Source organism: Arvicanthis niloticus, chromosome 2 (assembly GCF_011762505.2).
Source record: "Arvicanthis niloticus isolate mArvNil1 chromosome 2, mArvNil1.pat.X, whole genome shotgun sequence".
In the NCBI taxonomy this organism is placed as follows: Eukaryota; Metazoa; Chordata; class Mammalia; order Rodentia; family Muridae; genus Arvicanthis; species Arvicanthis niloticus.
This window is the reverse complement of record NC_047659.1, coordinates 89,486,563-89,506,725: the sequence shown is the minus strand read 5'-3', so window position 1 is coordinate 89,506,725 and position 20,163 is coordinate 89,486,563. Positions and strand designations below refer to the sequence as shown.

Sequence of the window (20,163 nt, the reverse complement as noted above, 5' to 3'; positions counted from 1 at the left end):
GAAATATCTGGGATATGGGAGTTGTGTAACATTCAGTTTCTTAAGTCCTCAGCAACTGGATTCAATAATAAATGCTATTCCTTTTTGGCTCTTGTAAAGACATAGAGTTTATTCATCTCTCATGCGATCGGTCTTACTAAATCTAGAATTCCACTTTATGGTTAGAAAGGTCCCCCTCCACTGACCCCCACCCCAGGTCAAAGGAGAGTCTTCAGGAACAGCTCTCACTGACAAGTGGCATTTCTTTGTTCTCAAACCAACTAACTTAATTGATTATAGCGGCTCTCCTAAAACTTGACTTATTGTCCCGTGCTGAGAATATTAATTCTATCCCACACAATCTGGTAAACCAAGACAAAACAAGCACTCCAACTATTTGGTTGAAGTGAATTGTATTTATAGTCATCTCTTTTCTTGCCAAGATCACACAGCTGCTGACGGCAACAATGGATTTGGTTTGTTTCTTTCTCAACACTAGCTAAAATTTAGGAACAATAGACCTCCCCTTGACATGTAATCCTGAAAAATGTATATTGTCAAGCCTATTTTCCCCAGATTTAATGCACAGGTTCCAAGCAGGAATCCAGTTACCCATCAGTCTGTGGTAGTGACAAGCCCTGACTTTACTTCCCTCCAGTGGGTCTCAGGAGTGTCCGCGTGTCTCAGGAGCATCTGTGTTTGCACTGAAGAAGAAATAAGAACTTCTTACCTCTAGAGCCAGGCTGTCAGAATTCTCATTTAGACCTAGGAAAGAGCTCTTGTCCCACATTCTTACAGATTGTTTGGAATTTTATATTTTGCTTTCCCATGATGCCTCCAATGCCAGCTAGGTTTCTTTCATTTCATGGCAACATTCCAAGGTAATAAAAACAGTCAGTTTGAAAGATTTTCCTCAGCACGTTAGGGCAGCTGACCCATGTGAGACATGAAGTGGGAGAGCCCAGTAGACGTGGAAAGAGTGATCCTGGACACACAGGGTGGGATGACTTTATCCAGGCAGTTCTCTGTCCTTAACACATGGCTGCTTTGAATATCAAATAACTTAGCAAACTCTTGAGTAATGTCCTTTGTATTTGACTTATGAAAAATGAGTTTCACGGCGCATGCCTTTAATCCCAGCACTTGGGAGGCAGAGGCAGGTGGATTTCTGAGTTCTAGGCCAGCCTGGTGTACAGAGTGAGTTCCAGGACAGCCAGGGCTATACAGAGAAACCTTGTCTCGAAAAACAAAAAACCGAAAAAACAAAACAAAACAAAAAAAAAAATGAGTTTCTTTAGCTTCAAAGGCCTGGTTGCTCAGCCAACATCACAGATATCTTTTAGAGGGTTAACTCCAAATTTCTTGGCCATCAATTAGTCAAATAACAAACATCAGTTTACCTCAGGGTTAGTTCTGCCTTTGTGGTGCCATTAGACATTCTGAGTACATCACGGGGAACCATTACTGAATTCTCCATAAAATCCTTTTCGATGTCTCGGAAACAATCTGTTAGTTGGAGAATCTGCTGAATTAATTTTCAAAGATCATAAAGACGGTCCTGGCTGGTGCTTGCTGTCAGAAAAGAGCACCCGGTGTTTGTTGAATGTGCATCGGGGTACTTGACGGCACCCACGTTTGTTTGTTTAACTGCTCCCATTTGACCTGTTTTTATTACATGGTGTTCTTCAGACACTTGGACTAGATGATTAAGTTGTCAGAGAGCATGCTCAAGAAAAGCTCTCACATACCTTCCAAGTCTAAGTGCACAGAATTGCAGGTAAGGCGGTAGAAGTTAAGACCAGGAAAGAGGACGTGGCATTCTAATCGCACCTCTGATTGTTCTAGCTGAGCCAGAGCTGAGATCTAAACTTCAGGCCTACATGCTTCGAATATAGAGAGACTCTGTTAGCAGGGAGAACAGAAGTAGGGTTGGTAGAATATTATGTTTGCCTAAAAATTAAAAATGGTTTTTCTGCTTATGAAATTACCATGTTTACTGTAGAAAAATCAAGAAACATAAAAAAATCTAAGAAAATTGTACTGAATACACACACATACACACAGAGACACACCCCGACTGAATGTGAATGTCTCTCATGCCAGTTTTCTGTGTGGCAACCTGGAGGAGGCTATCTGTGGGAGAGAAGACAGGACATTTAGTTTATATACAGAATCAAGAAGCGCCCATGTCTAGCCACCTAGAAATGCTATTAATTTTAAGCAACCATGTTTCTGTTAAGAATAATGTGATCAGCAGCCCTGTGCTTCCTGTGTTCAAAGGACATGTCCAGCTTGGTGGGTACTGAGATTTGCTACATGTCTGCTGGGCACTATGATGGCCTTGGCCAGGTCTCATTTTCCTTTCACAGATGACAAGATAGGGGCTCTGAGAAGATTACTCAATTTGGTAATGTCATCTTAGTCAGGAGCCAGGTGGAACCAAGAGTCAAAGCTTCTGGTGTTGCCAAGTCCAGTTTGTCCCGGTTATCATATACCTGCCTCTAATGCCATAGACAGACAGTTCTAAAATATACATGTAACGATGTAACAACAGCAGCTGAGGTTACCTGGGGGAGACAGAACCATTTCTCTTTGGAGGTGTGGCTACTGGTAGATTGCTCATGCTTCAGTGGGTGGCCCCACAGCTGTATACATGGGGAGCACTAAACAGACTCCAGAGGGGAGGACATGAGTTTGGGAGATGGGCGTGTTGGGGAAGATCCTGGGGGTGTGGGAGGGGTAATGGGGAATGGATATGATTGTATTTCATTGAATACTTGTGTGAAGTTTGCAAAGAATAGGAGAAAAGCAGAAATGAAAAATAAAACGTATTGTGAGAAACCTGAAGCCCAGAGTAACCGCAGTTTATCTACTGAGCAGAGAGCAGGGCACAGGCTTCTATCTAGCCTGGTCCTTTCTACTATACTTTCCTGCTTTTCAGATGATATTAGACACTGAATTTATCACCCCATTTGCTTTATGTGTATTTGGGATTTTAATTCCTCAAATAGGAAAATTGAAAAAGAATTGCAAACATGGGTTGAAGGGCTGTTGTTTGAGCATCACGGTTGACCCTCAAGTCTCAGTCACATCAGAAGGTCTGTGGCAGCTGTGCCCTAACCCACTATAAGTGAATTCTCTTCCCTTTAAATTAGGAACATGACCCCAATGAAGAAAGAAATACGGAACCAACTCCAGGAGAAAAGATACTCCGGGACAGCAAAGAGCAAAGGGATCAGAAGTCTCGGCTGAAAGCCATCGATGGAAAGCTGAAAGAGATCAATGAACAGGTGCGGTCTTTCTCATCTAAAGCCTAATCACTTCCACTCATTACACTAAACAACAACAACATCAACAACAGCACGTTGAGTTAGATTGTTTTTATGTGTCTAACTGGGCATGAGAAGTTGCCAGCCAGAGTTTAAATAAGAGCTAAAAATATGAGTCATAGGACTTAAGATATTATGATATAGTAATTCACATAATATATCCTGGAAACTACTATCTGAACTTAGAGTAATGATTCATGCATGAACTTAAGGGTCTGTGTCTAACAGTGACACACGTTCTCTTATTGTGAAACAGTTTTATGAACTTTAGAAAGTTTAACTTTAACACTTAAATATTTCTACCTTTTGTTTACAATAAATACATTGTTAATTTTTATATTGTATAAATATTTTAAGCCTATTATTTTTATTGTTTGTAATAAGCTATATAATTATTGATGACAGATTATTTTTACTTTTTAATCTTGAGTTAGAGTCTTACTATATAGCCCAGGCTGGCCTTGAATTTTTAAGGAAGGAGGGGTTCTTTTGGTTCATAGTTTGAGGGTGCAGTCCATCATGGCAGGGAAGGTACGGTGGTGATAGTGGCTTTTAGCCACTAGCAATGGCAGTAGGAGCCAGAGACAGCTAGTCATGTTGTGCCTGATATAAGGAAGCAGAGAGCAGCTGTACCACCTCTGGAGGATGGCTTTTGGGAACTACTTACTCTGCATCATTTTCTTATTCTCAACCTTCAATGGAATATACTTTCAAGATCACTTCTGCTTAACCTCATGACCTGAGTTTGATACCTAGAAGTCACAGCTAGATAAAACAACTATAGAAAGCATCCACCATGGGCAGTCTCTTTATCATTTTCCATACAAATGGCAGTCAGTCCCTGGGACATCTCGCTCTTTTTTTCCTCCCTCAGAAAGTTGATCACTATTATTTTTGGTGTTCTACAAGCCTCTCTTCCCACCTAGTCTTCTAAGCAACACTCCCTCACTCCTACTGCCATTCTTGCTTTATATTACTTCCTAGAGGTAAGCGTCTGTTGTGGGCACTGTGGCTATGTTCCAAACTGCCTGGGCTTCAAGGAATCTCAACTTTGTGATGTTAGTATATTGTGAGAATTTTCCCAATGAGAGATGTGAACAATGTCCACCCCTCATTCCCAAGGTATCAAAGTTCACCCTGTGGCAGCCAATGACTTCATTAGGCTTACAGGGCTTGAGTGGGAGGTTATGGGCAGGAGTTAGGGTGAGCTTGAAGCAGCTCCACTATTAGGTCTGTACCCACTCTGGATGGTGGCTTCCTGTGGAGTTCCTCTCCCTGGCTTTCCCAATATAGATACTCTAGGTCATTTGAGGTGATAGGTGAAGAAAGGAAATACACTTTTTATGACTTGCTACAGGTGAATTTTATATTATGTTTTGCATTTTTCTGTTCTCCCCAACTTTAAAAGATACACAGGTTTTGTACTTGCAAAAAACATTGATGCCTATAAATATTCTTGCTGTTTATTGTCTCCTGCCTGATCAGCGATCATTTAGCATTTAGAGACAACTGTGAGAATGTGGTACCTCATTCTCACAGCTGTGAGGTACTCTAGTACCTCAGACTCACATTCACACGCCTGATTGAGCAGCAGGGATACCAGCACTGTGACCTGACTGTGTGTCAGTTAGGATGGTATGGGTTGGGGAGAGTAACATTTGAACATATTAGTAATTTTCTAAATAGTTTTAAATAGAATAATAAATACAACAGCGACTTTCCCATTTTTTTCTAAAGGAAAAAGAGTCATAATTAAGGACAGCCTATAATTTATTTGTCATTTAGAGATATTATAATCCATGATGTAATGATGAACTTCTTGATAATTCAAGCAGTAACACAAACTTATGCTTATCTAATCTTCCTAAGGTATTGAGTGTTCCATTTTGTTATTTAGAATGTTTTTAAAGAACATCTTTAAGTTCTAGACTGAGGTAAAACACCTTTAAAGAAGTAGTGTGATAATTCCATCTTTCGCTGCTTTCAGTTTTAGTTTTTGGATTTTCAAAAGAATCAGCGTTTGTTCTGGCTTTGCTTCAGCAAGCCCATTACCAGCACAGTGGACAGTGGCTTTTGGGCATTGTTGGGAAAGGCTCTTCATGGTTCCAGTCATTCCCAAAGCATCTACCACAGGTCTCAGGTCTTTATTGTCTCCTCTGAGTCTTTTCATCATTTTCATCTTTTGACATTGCTACTACATCTTTGCACATTCCTTCCTGTTTCTGTTTCCTGGAAACCACAGTTCAGCCTTGTTTGCTGAACTGTGTTATTGCATCAGCCTAGTGAGCTCTCTAAGCTCCGTTGCTGAGCATTGAGGATAAGAATGTGGTTCACAAAGGAATGTCAATCCTTGTGTTCTTTCTCTTAGTTTGACACGTGCTTATCATTTTACCTGCTCTAAGAATATATGGAGCCTGGTACAAAGACCAGTGGAGTTTGTTTGCACAGAGGATGGGTTAGAGGTCGTACCTCCAGTTGTTAATCACTGGGAGATCAGTTGTACAGTATGGAAGTTTGTCACATGGGCCAGTTCTGTAGAACAGAGACCACAGTACTGAACAGATAGATAAAACATCTTTCCAAAGCTCACAAGTAGTTAACAGTAGACTTGGACCAACCCTCAGTTCTTCTTGTGCCTTAGTCTGTGAACTTCTCAATCAATACAGCCACTAGCTACTTCTGTGTGGGTCTGCTGTATTTTTTGTGTGAGATTTGTGACCATGTTGTGTGGACTGTGCCACCATGCTTGGCTTTTTTATGTTGGTTCTGGGAAGCGAGCTTAGGTCTTCAAGCTTGCATGGCAGATACTTCACCTCCCTAGACCACATGCATATAACTTTTATTAGCATATTCTCAACTGTTACCAGTCTCTGGGTGTGCCTAATTTATGAATTAAATGTATACATGTACATATAGGAGAAAACAAGGTGGAGATGGGGTTTGGTACTAACTGGGGTTTTACCCATCCAATGGGCTCCTGGAACATGTCTCTGGGGAGTGGATACTACTTTTCTTATGGCTGCTGTCTAAAGATACTTATAGCCTAAAGAAAGGATTGACTAGGACAGTGACACACAGTGACAATTATCAGGAGTCTGCTTGCTCCTGGTGGCTAAGAAACGTTCCCCCAAATATAAATCTAGGTACCTTATGCTTTATTAAGGAATATTTGCTGACTGGCAGGGTTGATTTAATTCTGGCACAATTCCTTTGTGAAAACTAGTAGCTGACAGTTTGAGTTTGAGGGCTGGCACTGACCAGTTGACTGTACTCGGAGGGTCACTGAATTCAGTCATTTCTTTGTGTTGATACCAAGGCTGTGGCTTTGGACATCTGGACTTCTAGGTTTCAGTATCAGGACATGGCTCTTTCCATGTGTACTAAATTCCAGTTCCCAGTATCTTTTGTTTGTATGATGTAATACCGTTGGTCTCCAGTACTGTATTTTTGATACCACTCTTTTGGGAGAAGATGTAGTACATGAAAAATATCATCCCTAAAATTCTGCCTGAAAATTTTATTTAAAAAGTTGTTTAAGGCTGGCAAGATGGCCCAGGGGTAGGGATGCCTGCAGCCAGGCCTGATGATCTGAGTTCAAGTTTTGGGATTCACATGTTGTCCTGTGATCTCCACATGTAGGCCATGGTCCACGAGCACCTACACACACATATATATATACACAAACACAAAATAAATAAAAGTAAAAATGTTTAATTTTTACTTTTGATCAGTATTGTATATTGATCTAAATTTATGTTTGCCTTGGCTTTAAAAATAAGACAACTTAAAATGATACACTAATAATAAAACAAGATGTGTGTCTGTAGGGCAAAGGTCTTATAGAATTGTGAATGTCAGTGTAAGGTGTGATTAGAGCAGCTCACATGAGCTGGGGTACCCGAGGCTCCTGAGGAGGCAAGGGGGTGCAAATGTTGGTTTACATGGGGAGGGGAGAAGGCTGGAAAAAAGAGGAATACTCTGAAAGTATTGCCTGGAATTATGAATCAGATAAGGTTTCATGTTTAGAGACAAACAACAGCCTTGCAGTCAGATTTTGTGGCAACAGAATCTGGGTAAGACAGTTCTGGTTTTACTTGCATGACAGATTAGATATCTGGAGAAACTAAAAAACACCCATATAAGCTGCATAGGATGTATTTTTAAAAGAGTAATTTAAAACTGCACTATTTTTGAGACATAACCATAAAATTTTATAGGGTAGAGCATAATAATTTGATATGTAGCTTTGTGTTTGTTTTGTTTTTGTTTTTTTCGAGACAGGGTTTCTCTGTGTAGTCCTCGCTGTCCTGGAACTCACTCTGTAGACCAGGCTAGCCTTGAACTCAGAAATCCACCTGCCTCTGCCTCCTGAGTGCTGGGATTAAAGGCGTGCCCCCGGCAGGATATGTAGCTTTGTTAATCAAGGTAAGGAACACTCCCAGCTTCTGGAATGCCAATATGTCTACTTGTTGGGGACTTTGGTTTCTTCTAATTATTTTGAAATAGATCATAATGTATTGAAACTAATAATTATCCTACATGCTAGAGAAAATCACAGTGAATTTCTCCTGTCTGTTTGGATACCCCTTTACCTAACTTCCTTCTGTTTCCTTTCTTCCACACCCTTCTCAGTCTCTAGTGACCATCATTTCTCATTGCACCTCATTTTTTCCAGGTCAATGTTTTAGTTTCCACTAATGAGTGAAGCCATATTTTCCTTCTGTGCCTGGGTTATTCCTCTTAACACAGTGGCCTCCAGTTCCGTCCATGGTGCTGCAAATGACTGAACTTCATTTATTTTTTTAAGATGGAGAAACATTCCACTGTGTACACACTACATTTTCCTGGTCTGTTTATTCACTGACGAACAGCTTGGTGGATTCTTGAGTTGGTATTATGAGAGGTGCAGCAGTAGTTTGGAGAGTTGTAGGCTTCTCTTTGGTATAATGGCGTCATTGCTTTGGGGCATAAACTTCTTCATAGGATGGCTGGATCATATGGTACTTGTATTTTTAAAGTTGTTTCTGTACTGTTTTCTAGAATTGTCATACTAGTTTTCTTCCAACAATAGTGAATAAAGGATTTCATTTTACTTTATTCCTGCACCTGAATTTATTATTTCAGAGGTTTTGGTAATAGCCATTCTTACCGGGGCAAGAGATACCATGATCTTGGTAAGCATTTACCTGGGGATTTTCTCAAGCACTTCCTGGCCAATTGTATGTCTTCTTTTGATAAAAGTCCATTCAGACATTAAAATTAGTCTTGGATATTCCCTGGATATGAACTCTTTGTTGGATGGACATTTTTCTCTTATGTTTTCTAGTAGTGATTTTAGGTGTTAACAGTGAGATACTTGATATATTTTGAGATGGTAGTTTTTGTGTGGTGAGAGATAGGAAACCTAGTCTCACTGTTTTGCATGTTCATGTTCGTCATTGTTCTCAGCATTCATCTCCTCTCTGGTGTAGGCTCCTGGTCTAATGTAAAGAAGACTCACCTGGCTGATGGGATGAGGATTAGTTTTGGGTTTTTGTATTCTGTTCCATTGATTCCTGTGTTGGTGTCTATGCTAGTAACTGCTGTCTTGGTTACAGTTGCTTTGTAGAAGATGCCATCAGCATTTGGCAGGGTTGGGGTGGGGCTGCCTTGACCATTCCGAGCCTCTGTAAGCTTCGTGTGAATTTTAGGGTTTTTCTTTTATTTCTGTTCAGAATTCCATTAGTGTTTTGATAGGAAGTTCAGTGAATCTCAGGGCCCTTTGGGCAGAGTGGCCACATTAGCTATGTACTGGTACTTCTAATTCATAAACACAGGGCGCATTTTTATTTTTTTATGATTTGAATAATTTTTTCACCAGAATTTTGTAACTGTAATTTTGCAAACTTTGACTTTCTTGATTAAATTTATTTCTAAATGTTGCTTCTGGTACACGTTGTAAATGGGGCTGATTCTTGATTTATTTTTTAGTGAGTTTGTATTATTAGCATGTGAAATTGCTGCTGTTTGTATAATGGTGTTTGTATCCTTCAAACACACTGAATTTTTTCATCAGTTCTAATGTAATGGCTTTTTAGAAATATTTAATATGTATGAGTATTTTGCCTGCATCATGTATGTCTGGGCACCACGTGTGTGCCAGGTACTTGCAGAGGCCAGGGAAGAGTGTGAGATCCCCTGAGAGTCGAGTTACAAATGATTGTAAGTTGTTATGTGGGTGCTGGGAATCAAACCTGGGTCCTCTCGAGAAGCAGTCAATGCTCCTGACCACTGAGCTATCTCTCCAGTCTCACATGGGTGTTAGAGCATGGCTGAGATGACAGAAAGGTCATGGAGTTCCTGGGTGGGAAGAACTGGTAAGACAAGATAAACTCAGGGAGCAGCACTCTGTTTTACCCTGATTTCTGAAGGCCTGTGGTATGGGCTTTCACAGGATGTGTGTGGGGGTTTCAGAAAGTGAAGCCCAATGCAGGGTGTAGGCCAGATCAGAGCTCCCGTGCTGAGCTGATACACCATATCAAAAGATCAGTGGAAAAAGTAGGAAAACCCAGGAAAAAGCCTGGTCTGGAGAGGGAATTGGGGCTTGTGGGGGCATCTACTTCTCTGTTTTGGATGCGGGTGGATTGCTGTATAGAAAATTTTTTCCTGAGAATTTCTAAGTAGAATCTTGGTTTTGAGTTTGCATCCACACTGCTCATAGTTCTAGGTCTTATGTTGGGGGAGCTTCTAGCTCCTGGTTAAAGAAAAGGGAAATGCCCCTGAAGAGTGAAGTTCAAGTCCAGATGTTAACTAATTCTCACAGGTGAAGCTGAAGAACACTAGTCCACAATAAAGACCTCCCTGTTTCCCTTCCCTGCTGAGGTCTAAGGGAATGATAGACACTGAGCAAGAGTTAGCAGAGAAAGACACAGCCACGCAGACCACGAAGTTTGGAGGGTCCTGTTTCAGAAGGTACCGCTGCTCCAGTTAATATGTTTAAGGAAATAAAAGGGGCTGTGGACTGTGGCAAAAGAATTGAAGTGGTGTCCAGCAGTGCTTACCCAAACACAGTGTGATGAGAAAGGACATTCTTGGGGTGGACTTTGATCTTTTACAGAGGGGCCTGGTGCCACACTGGTCACCCTCCTGTTTCTGTGGCTTTTCTAAAGCATTGTGACATTCTTGAGAGACCACCTTCTGTATTTTCAAACCAGTCAGAGAATCATTGTTCTGCAGCTTTCCAGAACTTGCAGACAACAGGTGTGCACATGATATGTATGTATACTATTACCACTTGCTCAGGATAATGCTTTCATGCCTGATATCTCAGTTTTCCATTTACTCACTCCTCCTCCCCTCCCAGGAGTGTTAGGCAGTTCTGATCTTGGCACTGTCTCATTCTGCCCTTTCTAGGATGCACCGAGCAGAACCTGCACTCACCTAGGCCTCTCATTCTTATCTGATGAGGAGTCTCCCTTGCTCTTTCATGAATCATCAGATCACGTCATTCGTGTCTTTCATCAACCTGCTGAAGTATGTTTTGATTGTGTCCATATTTTAGCAGTTTTAAATCTGTAGGTTTCTTTGTGGATGTGTTTTCAGTTAACTTGGCTGTGTATCTAGGAAAACACTTGATAAATCTTATGGAAAGCATCCAGCAACTTTGTATGAATTTGCCAAGCCGTCTTCCACAACAGCTGTTTCATTTCCATCAGTCAAGAATGAGAGTTCCTATTTCCCATCTTTGTCAGACTCTGTTGTGGTCACTGTTTAGAATTGTGGCCATTCTAGTAGGTATAAAAATTAATTTATAGTTCCCAAAGATAAGTGAGGTTGAGCCCCTATTTATATGTGTCTTTAACATATACCTGTGGTATTTAGTGAGTTGTGTGTTCAGATATCCTTCCCTTTTCAAATTGGGATGTTCATTTGCTTATTGGTGACTTTTATTTGTTGATCTCAGATATTAATTATTTATAAAATATGAGTTTCTGAAATATCTGTCCCTTTCTCTTGTCTTTAAAATTTTAAGTTTACAACGTACTTCTTATTGTTTCCAAGGATTAGTTATTTTTTTTGTTACAAATAAAAATATGAAATACCAGAGTTTAAAGAATAATTTTGAATAACGTGTAATATATAATTGCTCTTTTCCTAGGTAAAAGGGATGGATATTGGCAATTTTATGTAGTTTAACACAGTAGAAACCAAAACTTGTGTCTAGTTTCAGCATGAGGGCCTGTCAGTTACCAGATAATTCTGGGCAAAAGCTAAGCTCCTATTGGAATCATAAGCAAATGCAGATTTCATAGCACAGCCTCGGTTCCCAAAGAGAACTCTGGTTACAAGTGCTTTGCTCACCAACCATTGTGAGAGCTTGTATCCTAAGAACCCTTCCTGCTTAAAGCTGCATTCACAGTATGAAGTTGCCTGGAAACGGCACAAATCCTCTGGCTCCTCGTTTTGGTTTAGAACATCTCTTCATCATCCCTAGATGCAGAAGCATTTCTGTCTTCCTGAATTCTGTTGCTGGGTTTGTGTGGGGACCCGTGGGCTGCATAGGGGATTAGTAATGCTTTGTATGGCCTAGTGACCAGCCTTTTTTTTTTTTTTTTTTTCTGCCCAAAGCAAAAGGTAGCCCTTCAGGTATTTGTCAGAGCTTCCAAATGGAGACAATGAGCTGTGACTGTGTCATGATAAGTTTTGTTACTTTTACTTGTTCCACAATAGGAAACAGTTCACAGTTAATTAGATGCAATCTGATTTCTGTGTATTTACTATGTGTGAAGCTCAAAATGAGAAGTGAGATATTGACTCAGACTTTCGATCCTGTGGGAAAGGATGGGACTAGTCACCAAGTCTGCAGTTGTAAAGGATAAAAGAAAACAGTAAGAGACATGGCAAAGAAAGCACTTAATGTGTCCCAAAGGGAGTATCAAAATGGAGAATAATCACAGCCGAGAGGCCTGGAAGGCTGTATGGAAACTGAAGCACTCGCAGAACCTTGAGGAATACGTAGGGCTTCATTTGCCTCAGATGAGAGAGAACAGGAGGAAGAAAGACAATATGGTTGGGAAGGGTCAGCTGTGGAAAACTTGGGCCATGTCAGGGAACAGATCATCAGTGGCATGTGTGGATTAACTGTGCAGTTTGGACTCTCCACCAGTGACGCAGAGATTAATGATATTTTAGAAACCAGAGTTTGCTAGATGAAGACTGTGAACAGGCTTGTCTGGATATAAGTCTCAAGCAGAGAGCACATGGTTGGCAGGCAGGGAGCGCACCCACTTTCTACCTGCCAAGACTGGGTCTCCACACTTGTGAGGTCCAGAAAGCTGTTGCGGCCCGAGCTGCCCCACGCTTGGGGGCCAGAGTGTCTCGGACCGCTCTATCAATGTTGGAACCGGCACTGCCAAAAGCCTTGGGGGCTAAACTGTTAGAGCCTCACTGCCCCAAGCTGCTCAGGTCCGTGGGTCTGGGCTCAGCAAGAGAGAGGGAGGATGGACTCTAAGAATGGAGACCAGACAGAATGTGATTCAATCATGTTTTTTCTTCAGTCTCTCTTCTTCTCTCCAAGCTCCTAGTTCCTAGTTCTTAATCCCTAGTCCTAGTCCCTAGTTCCTAGTCCCTAGTGCCTCCAAGTTCCAAGTTACTTCTTCCAAGTGCTAAGTGCCTAATGTCTAATTCCAAGTTCTTCCTCCAAGTGCCTAATACCTAATAATCATTATTTCTTCTGAGTTCTCTATTCCAAGTGTCTTCTTCCTCAATGCCTAATTCCTACTCATTTCTTCTGCCTGCCTCTCACCTTTTGTATGTCTCACTTCTAAACCATACCTCTAAGTCACACCCTTAAGTCACGCCCTTAGATCTTGTCTCTAAATCTGATCTCTAAGTCACGCCCTTAAGTCACAGACCTTTAAGTCTCACACACCCAAGGGAAAATCCTGGGTATCTAAAACAAGATGTTATCAGAGTGTGCTCAGCTGTTTTAGGCTATTGTAATCAAGTCTCTTGTCAGGGTATATGGCTCAAGATGGCTGCACGGATGATAGCCACCTTCTGTCGGCTCCCCACAGAAAGCCACATTTCAGTGTCTTTTAAAATAAAAGGCCTCTGGGGTAGTGATCAGAAAGAAGGCAAACAATGTTCATACTGCAACAGCACTTCAGATCAGTTGGAGTAGATTTGATGTTAGGGTGATCAGTTGCATGAGCTTAGAATTTTGCAAATGCCTTGGAACAAAACTCTAATATTTGGGCTATGTTTGTCCACTTAGATAGAAGTGACTAAAGGGAAATAAAGCTGTGTTAGTACAACAGAGCCATATTGAATAGGAAGCTGTGAATGGCCAGTGAAGTTTTCAGATCACTTGTTTATAAGATCTGAGCTGAACGTTCAGCAAATTATTATTTGACAGGTTTACCATTTTTATTATCAACAAAGATACATGTGGAAAGTGTCCTGAAGGACAAGTTTAACACACAGTTGTTCTGTGAAGCGGAGCATTCATACCAGATATTATGACCTCAAAGCTTCCCTTCTCCTTGCTCTGTCCAACACTAATGCTGTGTGTGGACTTTGCTGAATTCGCCTATAATTTCTTTCTCTCTAGACACTCACTCCTCTCCCTCTTAGAGACTTGCAAACATGGTAAATATACAGTTACAGTAGACACCTGAAACCTCCCACCCTAACCATTCACTCTTCCCTTTTGCTGCCGAAAGCCAGAGGCAGCCACTTTCCTGGGAAAAGCTCCTAACTCATTCTTCTATTGAAGCTGTCAGGAGAGGCCCAACCAAGTTGGGCCATGTCTGTCCTTCCCTTTTATTCATGGTTGGCATCTGAGGACATTGCCTGGACCCTTTGGAAACATTCTGAAACCACAGGAAATGAAGGATGTGGACAAGGTTGAGGCAGTGAGTTTGTCAGAAGCCTCTGCCTCACCTCTCTTTACCTTCGGCTGATTTCCTCAAATAGAATAAGCCAACGTTGGCTTGCTGGGTTTCTTTTCTGGAATCCATGATCTAGAGTGCACCTCTGTGTGGGGGCAAAATGGTAAGCATTTCCTGCTGGGTACAGAGGGAACTGTCAAGGTACTTCAGTGTGCTTGCCCTGTGATAACGGAGATTGAACCCCAAGTGGGAAGCACACATTCCAACCTCGGTAGCAGGCTGTAACTGCTCTCCACCACTCAAGCATGTGTGCCATAAAAGACCATGGAGCACAAACTAAGTACAGCCAGAACTTCGGCCAACAGAGAGTAGAAAATAGGTAGCTGCGGACAGATTTTGTAGATCCTCAAATATAACTAAGGAAGATCGTCACCTAGGGACTGTGGCAAGCCTGTAGAGTGTGAGGAACAGTACTACGAACACTGCCATGGCAAAGTAACGTCCCAGGCCACTACCATCCCCCACAAATGCAATCAAACGCATCATTCGAGATCTAATAAGAAGGTAAAAAGAAAGACCTGTGATTATATTTAGCCCAACACGCCTCAAATGTGCAAATATCTTATGTTGATTTTGCACTGTCTCTGAAATGTAGCCCGTGAGCCACACAGCATGTCCTGGTCTGAACTAGCCTGGTTCAAGTAAATTTCTAGAAGGTTCTGACATGGAGAAAACATCCTGTGGCAGTGTTTAACCATATTTTTTCAAAGCGAGTCTGAACTGGGCTGTTAGATTAGATCTTTAAGACAGATGGGTAAGGATGAAAATTAAATTCTGGCAGTTACTAAAACCGCGTGTGTAGTCTTGGAAAAGAAAGAAATGCTCCTAATTTAACTGTTAGGTATAGGAAGAGGTAAGATGAATGTACCTTTAAAGATTTATTCACAGTGTCTGTCTTACAGGCTGGGCATTTGTCAACATTGTTACCATTGTGCTGTCACAGATCTTTCCCTTCCTTTAGCTGGGAGAGATGAGAGAAGATGAATGTGGGGGAACGCAGCAGGCAGTCCTTCACCTTATCAGGCTGGGCTCCCTGTGAGTTAGGTCTGGGTTTGCCTCCCGAAGCCAGAGTGTTTCGACAGCACTTCTTCGGGTGCTGCCTGCTAACATGACCGTTATTAATCCCAGGTCATGGGATGCATGAAGTATTTCAGAAAGGTGTTAACTCTTGACCAACCAGCATCTGCTTCTGGGGATGCTGTTTTAGGCTCCAGCGCCACTACAGTGCGTCCCTCAGGTACATTAAATGTTTTAAAGGGTTTCTGGGTGTGCAGGGGGCTTTGCCCTCTCTCCTTGCCTGCCCTGGCTCCTGGGCTTTCCTTCCTGTCCTCCTTTCCCATCCCCTCCTTCACCCTTCCTCTCCTCTCTTCCTCCTTCACACTTTTGTTTTCTTCTTTCTCTTTATAACTAGATCTAAATAATAATAATAAAAATAAAAATAAAATAATAATAACAATCCTCGGTGCCTAGCTCGAAACAACTGACAACCATTTCAGAAAATAAGGACAGCAAATTTATTGAGAGATTTCTCTCCAGTTGTAAAGTACTTGTGCAAATATGGTTACCATTCAAATTTATCTACATGGTAAAAATGATGTTTTAGGGAATCTGGCAACTTAGAAAAATACAAAGAAAAGGAAAACTACTCAGTTACCACCGTTAATTCTTCACTGTTATCCTGACTACCATTTTCCTTCTTATTTGTGCGTCACAAACTCACTCTACCACCATACAGACACACACACACACACACACACACACACACTCCCTTTACTCTTTGCTTTCTTCTATTCCTCTTTTACTTCCCTGTCTTCTTTCCATTTTCCTTATCATTTAAGAAAACCTAGGCCGTGTTTATTTTATAGCCCCACTCTTTCATTTAAAAATACACAGTATGTGTGTGTGTGTGTGGGGGGGGGGGGAGGTGCAGAGAGATCTCCAGTGGTTAAGAGTAAGTACTCTGCTTGCAGAGGACCCGAGCTGGGTTCCAAGCACTCATGTAGGCAGCTCATAACCGCATGCGGCTCCAGTTCCAGGCATCTAACACCCCGGCCTTTGAGAATACCTGCAGTCATGTACACACTCCCATGCATACACACATTAGTAAAAATAAAAACATAAAAAACTTAAAACATAGGCAATGGGCAACTTGATATATGCTACTATGTGACTACTGAATGATTCCACTCTTGGTTCATTTCCTATAATGTTTAATGTTTTTGTTGTTATAAATTATGAAAGCATGAGCACCTATTTTTAAGTATTTTCTTGGGATTATTACTATTATTGCTAGAGATCAACCCTATGTCTACCACTGAGCTATAGTTTAGTTTTAGTTTTTTTACCCAGGATCTCACTATGTAGCTCAGATGGCTCAAAGTGAGGCTGTTCCTGCCTCAGCCTTCCAAGCCTTACAATTACAACCTTCGGCTTCTGAGTAGATATGTAAAGAATTGGCAATATGGTACCAAGCCGGCCTCCAGGATTTGTGGGTTTGACCTGCCCTCTCCCTATCAGTGTCTAGAGAGGGGCACCCGTGCCTGCTCCTGCGCATGTGCCTATGGCTACCCCTATGCCCGCGCGCCCGCATCCATGACACCGGCACCCACGCCCATGCCTGCACCCGTGCCTGCCCCCAGCGCCTGCACCCATGCCTGAACTGGATCGTTTTAATTTTTGCCACCCGTGTCTGCCTGCATCCAGGCCCGCGCCCGCAACTGCACCCACACCCTCACCCACGCCTGCTTCCATGATGCCTGTGCCTACCCCTGAACCCAGGCCCATGCCTGCGCACGTGCCTGCACCCATACCTGCACTGGATCCTTTTTATTTTTGCCACCCTGAGAGTTTCAAGATGATGTCACGCCTTAATTTACATTTTTGGATTCTAGAGAATTTGGATGTGTTTCCAAAAATTTATTAGTAGTTTGTATCTTGGGACATTTATTTATCAAGGTGTTCTTTCTTGCAAAAAGCTGTCTTTGTGTGGGTAGAAAATATATTTGCTGTTGTAAACGTGCCACATTTAACCTTTAACAAAATGTGAATTCTGGTTATTATTTTCTGATGTTTTTGAGGTGTCGCTTTCCACCTTATTTCCAGTGGAGTCATCTGTGAGAAATCTATTTGGCTGTTACAACTTGCTTTGCGTTTTTTTGAAATGATCTTTCTAAAGTATTTATTTTCTTTTATGTGTGAGCTCGGCACCACCTCTAGACTGTTTTGAGTAATGCTCCCCTCCTGTCCCCAAACCCCACCTGATTACCTTCCGGCTAAAGTACCTGGCTTTAGCTTTGAAGAGTGCAGCTAATCTCTTCGTTGCATTTTTAGAATCTAAGGTTTAGATAAGCAATGGCAAGAAGAGACAGAAAACTCTTTTTTTTTTTTAAATTGATTGTGTCAGATTTTAGTGTTCAAATCTAATTGAGAAGCAGCAGTTGTACCATTTGTATTTTTGTTCTATGAATCTTTACATCTTGTGAAATTGTACACAACACAGTATGACCTAAACTCATCCTTCAGAAACTGGCCTTGGCGAGTTGCTCAAGTCACCAGTGCTCTCGAGAGTCTGTGAAGGCCGGGAGTCCTGAACACAGAACTTTCCTCATGGAAGGGCCACCCACTGTCATGACAATAGCATGGAAATACTAAGGTTCATTGAGTAAGGCATTGTTTTGTAAGTCTGATGACCATAATTCTAGTTCCAGGAGCCCACAGTGTGAGGAGAGGACTGACTCCGCCCACAGCGGGAGGAGAGGACTGAGTCTAAAGCTGCTCTTTGACCTTCACACATGTGTTGTGGTCTGTGAATACCTGAACACGCATGTGTGTGCACACATACACACATAACACTCCACAATAATAATAACAGTAATATCTAAAAGGTAATAAAATTAAATCTGTGCCTCTAAGAATTTTAAATTAAGTAGGGGACACAAGACAAAAACATGTAACTAGTGGGTATATAAACAGCAATGAAAGATTTTGAAGGATTAATTATGGAAGATCCTAGGCAAGAAAGAAAACGTTGCAGGTAGAGACTGCCGTGTCCCTCCAAGGGGAGTGGAGGTGCACAGCAGAGGAGGAGCAGTTGAGTGCCAGATGTCTCACGTCTGGAGCTTGGCAGACACAGCGGGCAGCAGACATCAAGGTGGTGGTTAGGACAGCAGCGCTCCTGGTCAGCGTGCTACCCCAGAGGGCCAGTGGGTGCCTTCGTAAATGGCATGACTACCACATGCACCTCGGGAAAACACGTTAGAACACTGACACAGGAGAGGCTAGAGAAACAGCCTTCAGAGAATCGAGGTGCAGACCAAACTGTATGCCCTTCTCAGACTGCTGGGAAAATATGAACCTCACAGACAGTGGCCGTTATCTTACTGTAGAATGTTGGGCAGGCAGTGGTTGAGAGAGAGCTGTGTGAGTGACTATGTCTCTCCCTCCCTCACGTTAGTTATGTCTTCAGCTTCTCATTGGCTGACTTAGGTCTTTAAAAATGAGTCCATGCCTAATCAGAACTTGGCATAGTGTTGTGCTCAAATGCAGGATCTTCCCACAATTCCTAAAGTTTGACGTTTTGATTTCTGTATTCTTAACCACCCCAGGTTGAGGAATGCCCAATGGTCACTCCCAGTAAACGGAATGAGCCGATTATGTGGAGATGGCTGCTCGCTAAAATCCTTGAGCCAGAGTGAGAACAGATATGCAGTTTGTAAAGTGTAACTATTCTCTTTGTTTTTTGTAATACATCATGCTTCTCAAAGTGTGCATCCTTCTGCAATTTAAAATTTCACTGATTTGGCAAACACCTATTGTGTATCTCACTGACACAGTGTGCTGACCTGATACATGTGTACACAAGTATGTTAAATAGAGCCAATGAGCCCAGCTACAAACTGGCTTTATTGTCTCTCTGCTCGAGGTAAGAATGTTTCTGGCCTATTCTTTCCTGAAGTTTCCTGCAGTAGTGATATGATCTTCATGCCACCCTCGCAGATAGGTGGCACAGCCATCATTACTTCTGTTATTCAGATAACAATACCAAGACCCTAGGGACTTAGAGGACTTGCCCATCCCCCACCTTTCCTGCCTTCCAGGAGGGAGGGTGCTGTTAACAGGGCTATTTTATGCCTCCTTTAACATGATTATTTGAGTCTATCTAAGGCCAAGTGCCTCTCCTTGTTGCCTGCATCATTTCATTCCAGGCTGCTCACCCCTGGTATTCAAATATTTGAAAGGTGAATAGATCCGTTCCTGAGAAGGGTAACCACGCAGCTGCAGTGTGAACAGGTGGTTAGGATACTTAATTCTTACTCTGGCAGATGTTTTGGGGAAAATTAGGTGTAGGGCTAGGCCAAGCTCTCAGCTTGATCCTTCCCCAGAGGCTTATTGTGGTACTTGAGCTCAGCGGGTAGAGTGGGCCGAAGCATCTTTCAGTGAGCCTGTGGTCGTGGAGTGTGCCTCATTCATCAAATGCATCTGCACAGGCACAAACACAGGCTCTTTCACATCATCTTTACACTGTTTTTGTGGCTTGTATACAAGACTGTTCAGGAGCTACCAGACCATAAAATCCAGCCAGCAAGAAAGCTGGAAGTCGCACGGCCCAAAGGTTTACTAAGTGGCGTGAAGCCCTATTGTTTTGTGCAAGTGTTAAATCACTGCTGTCAGCGCAGGCCTGTTAAAAAATTCCCGACTAGTAATAACACGAAAGGCACTTTATGGCTTCAAAAGGAGATAAAAGAAAGCTCTTAGTCAGCACTCGGATGGCACCACAGCACACAGCATCCTGCATTTGGCTTTATGGGACTTTACTTTTGGCAGATGCTCTTGCTTCTGGCAGCAGACTCTAATTATCATATAAATTAGGCTGGGAACTGCAGGAGGCACACAGCCTGGTCCTAGATGCTTGGACCCTGGTTTCA

General features: G+C 42.1%; 1 protein-coding gene across 5 annotated transcripts in view; it reads left to right on the top strand.

Moving 5' to 3' along the window:
* Fsip1 (fibrous sheath interacting protein 1) overlaps window positions 1-20,163 on the top strand; it is a 139,888-nt gene that overhangs the window by 30,840 nt on the left and 88,885 nt on the right. For all 5 annotated transcript variants that reach the window (XM_034495497.2, XM_076929473.1, XM_076929474.1 and 2 more), the window contains one exon: window positions 3,135-3,269. In XM_034495497.2, the coding sequence (XP_034351388.1) occupies window positions 3,135-3,269 (135 nt within the window). The remainder of the gene's footprint in view (window positions 1-3,134; window positions 3,270-20,163) is intronic.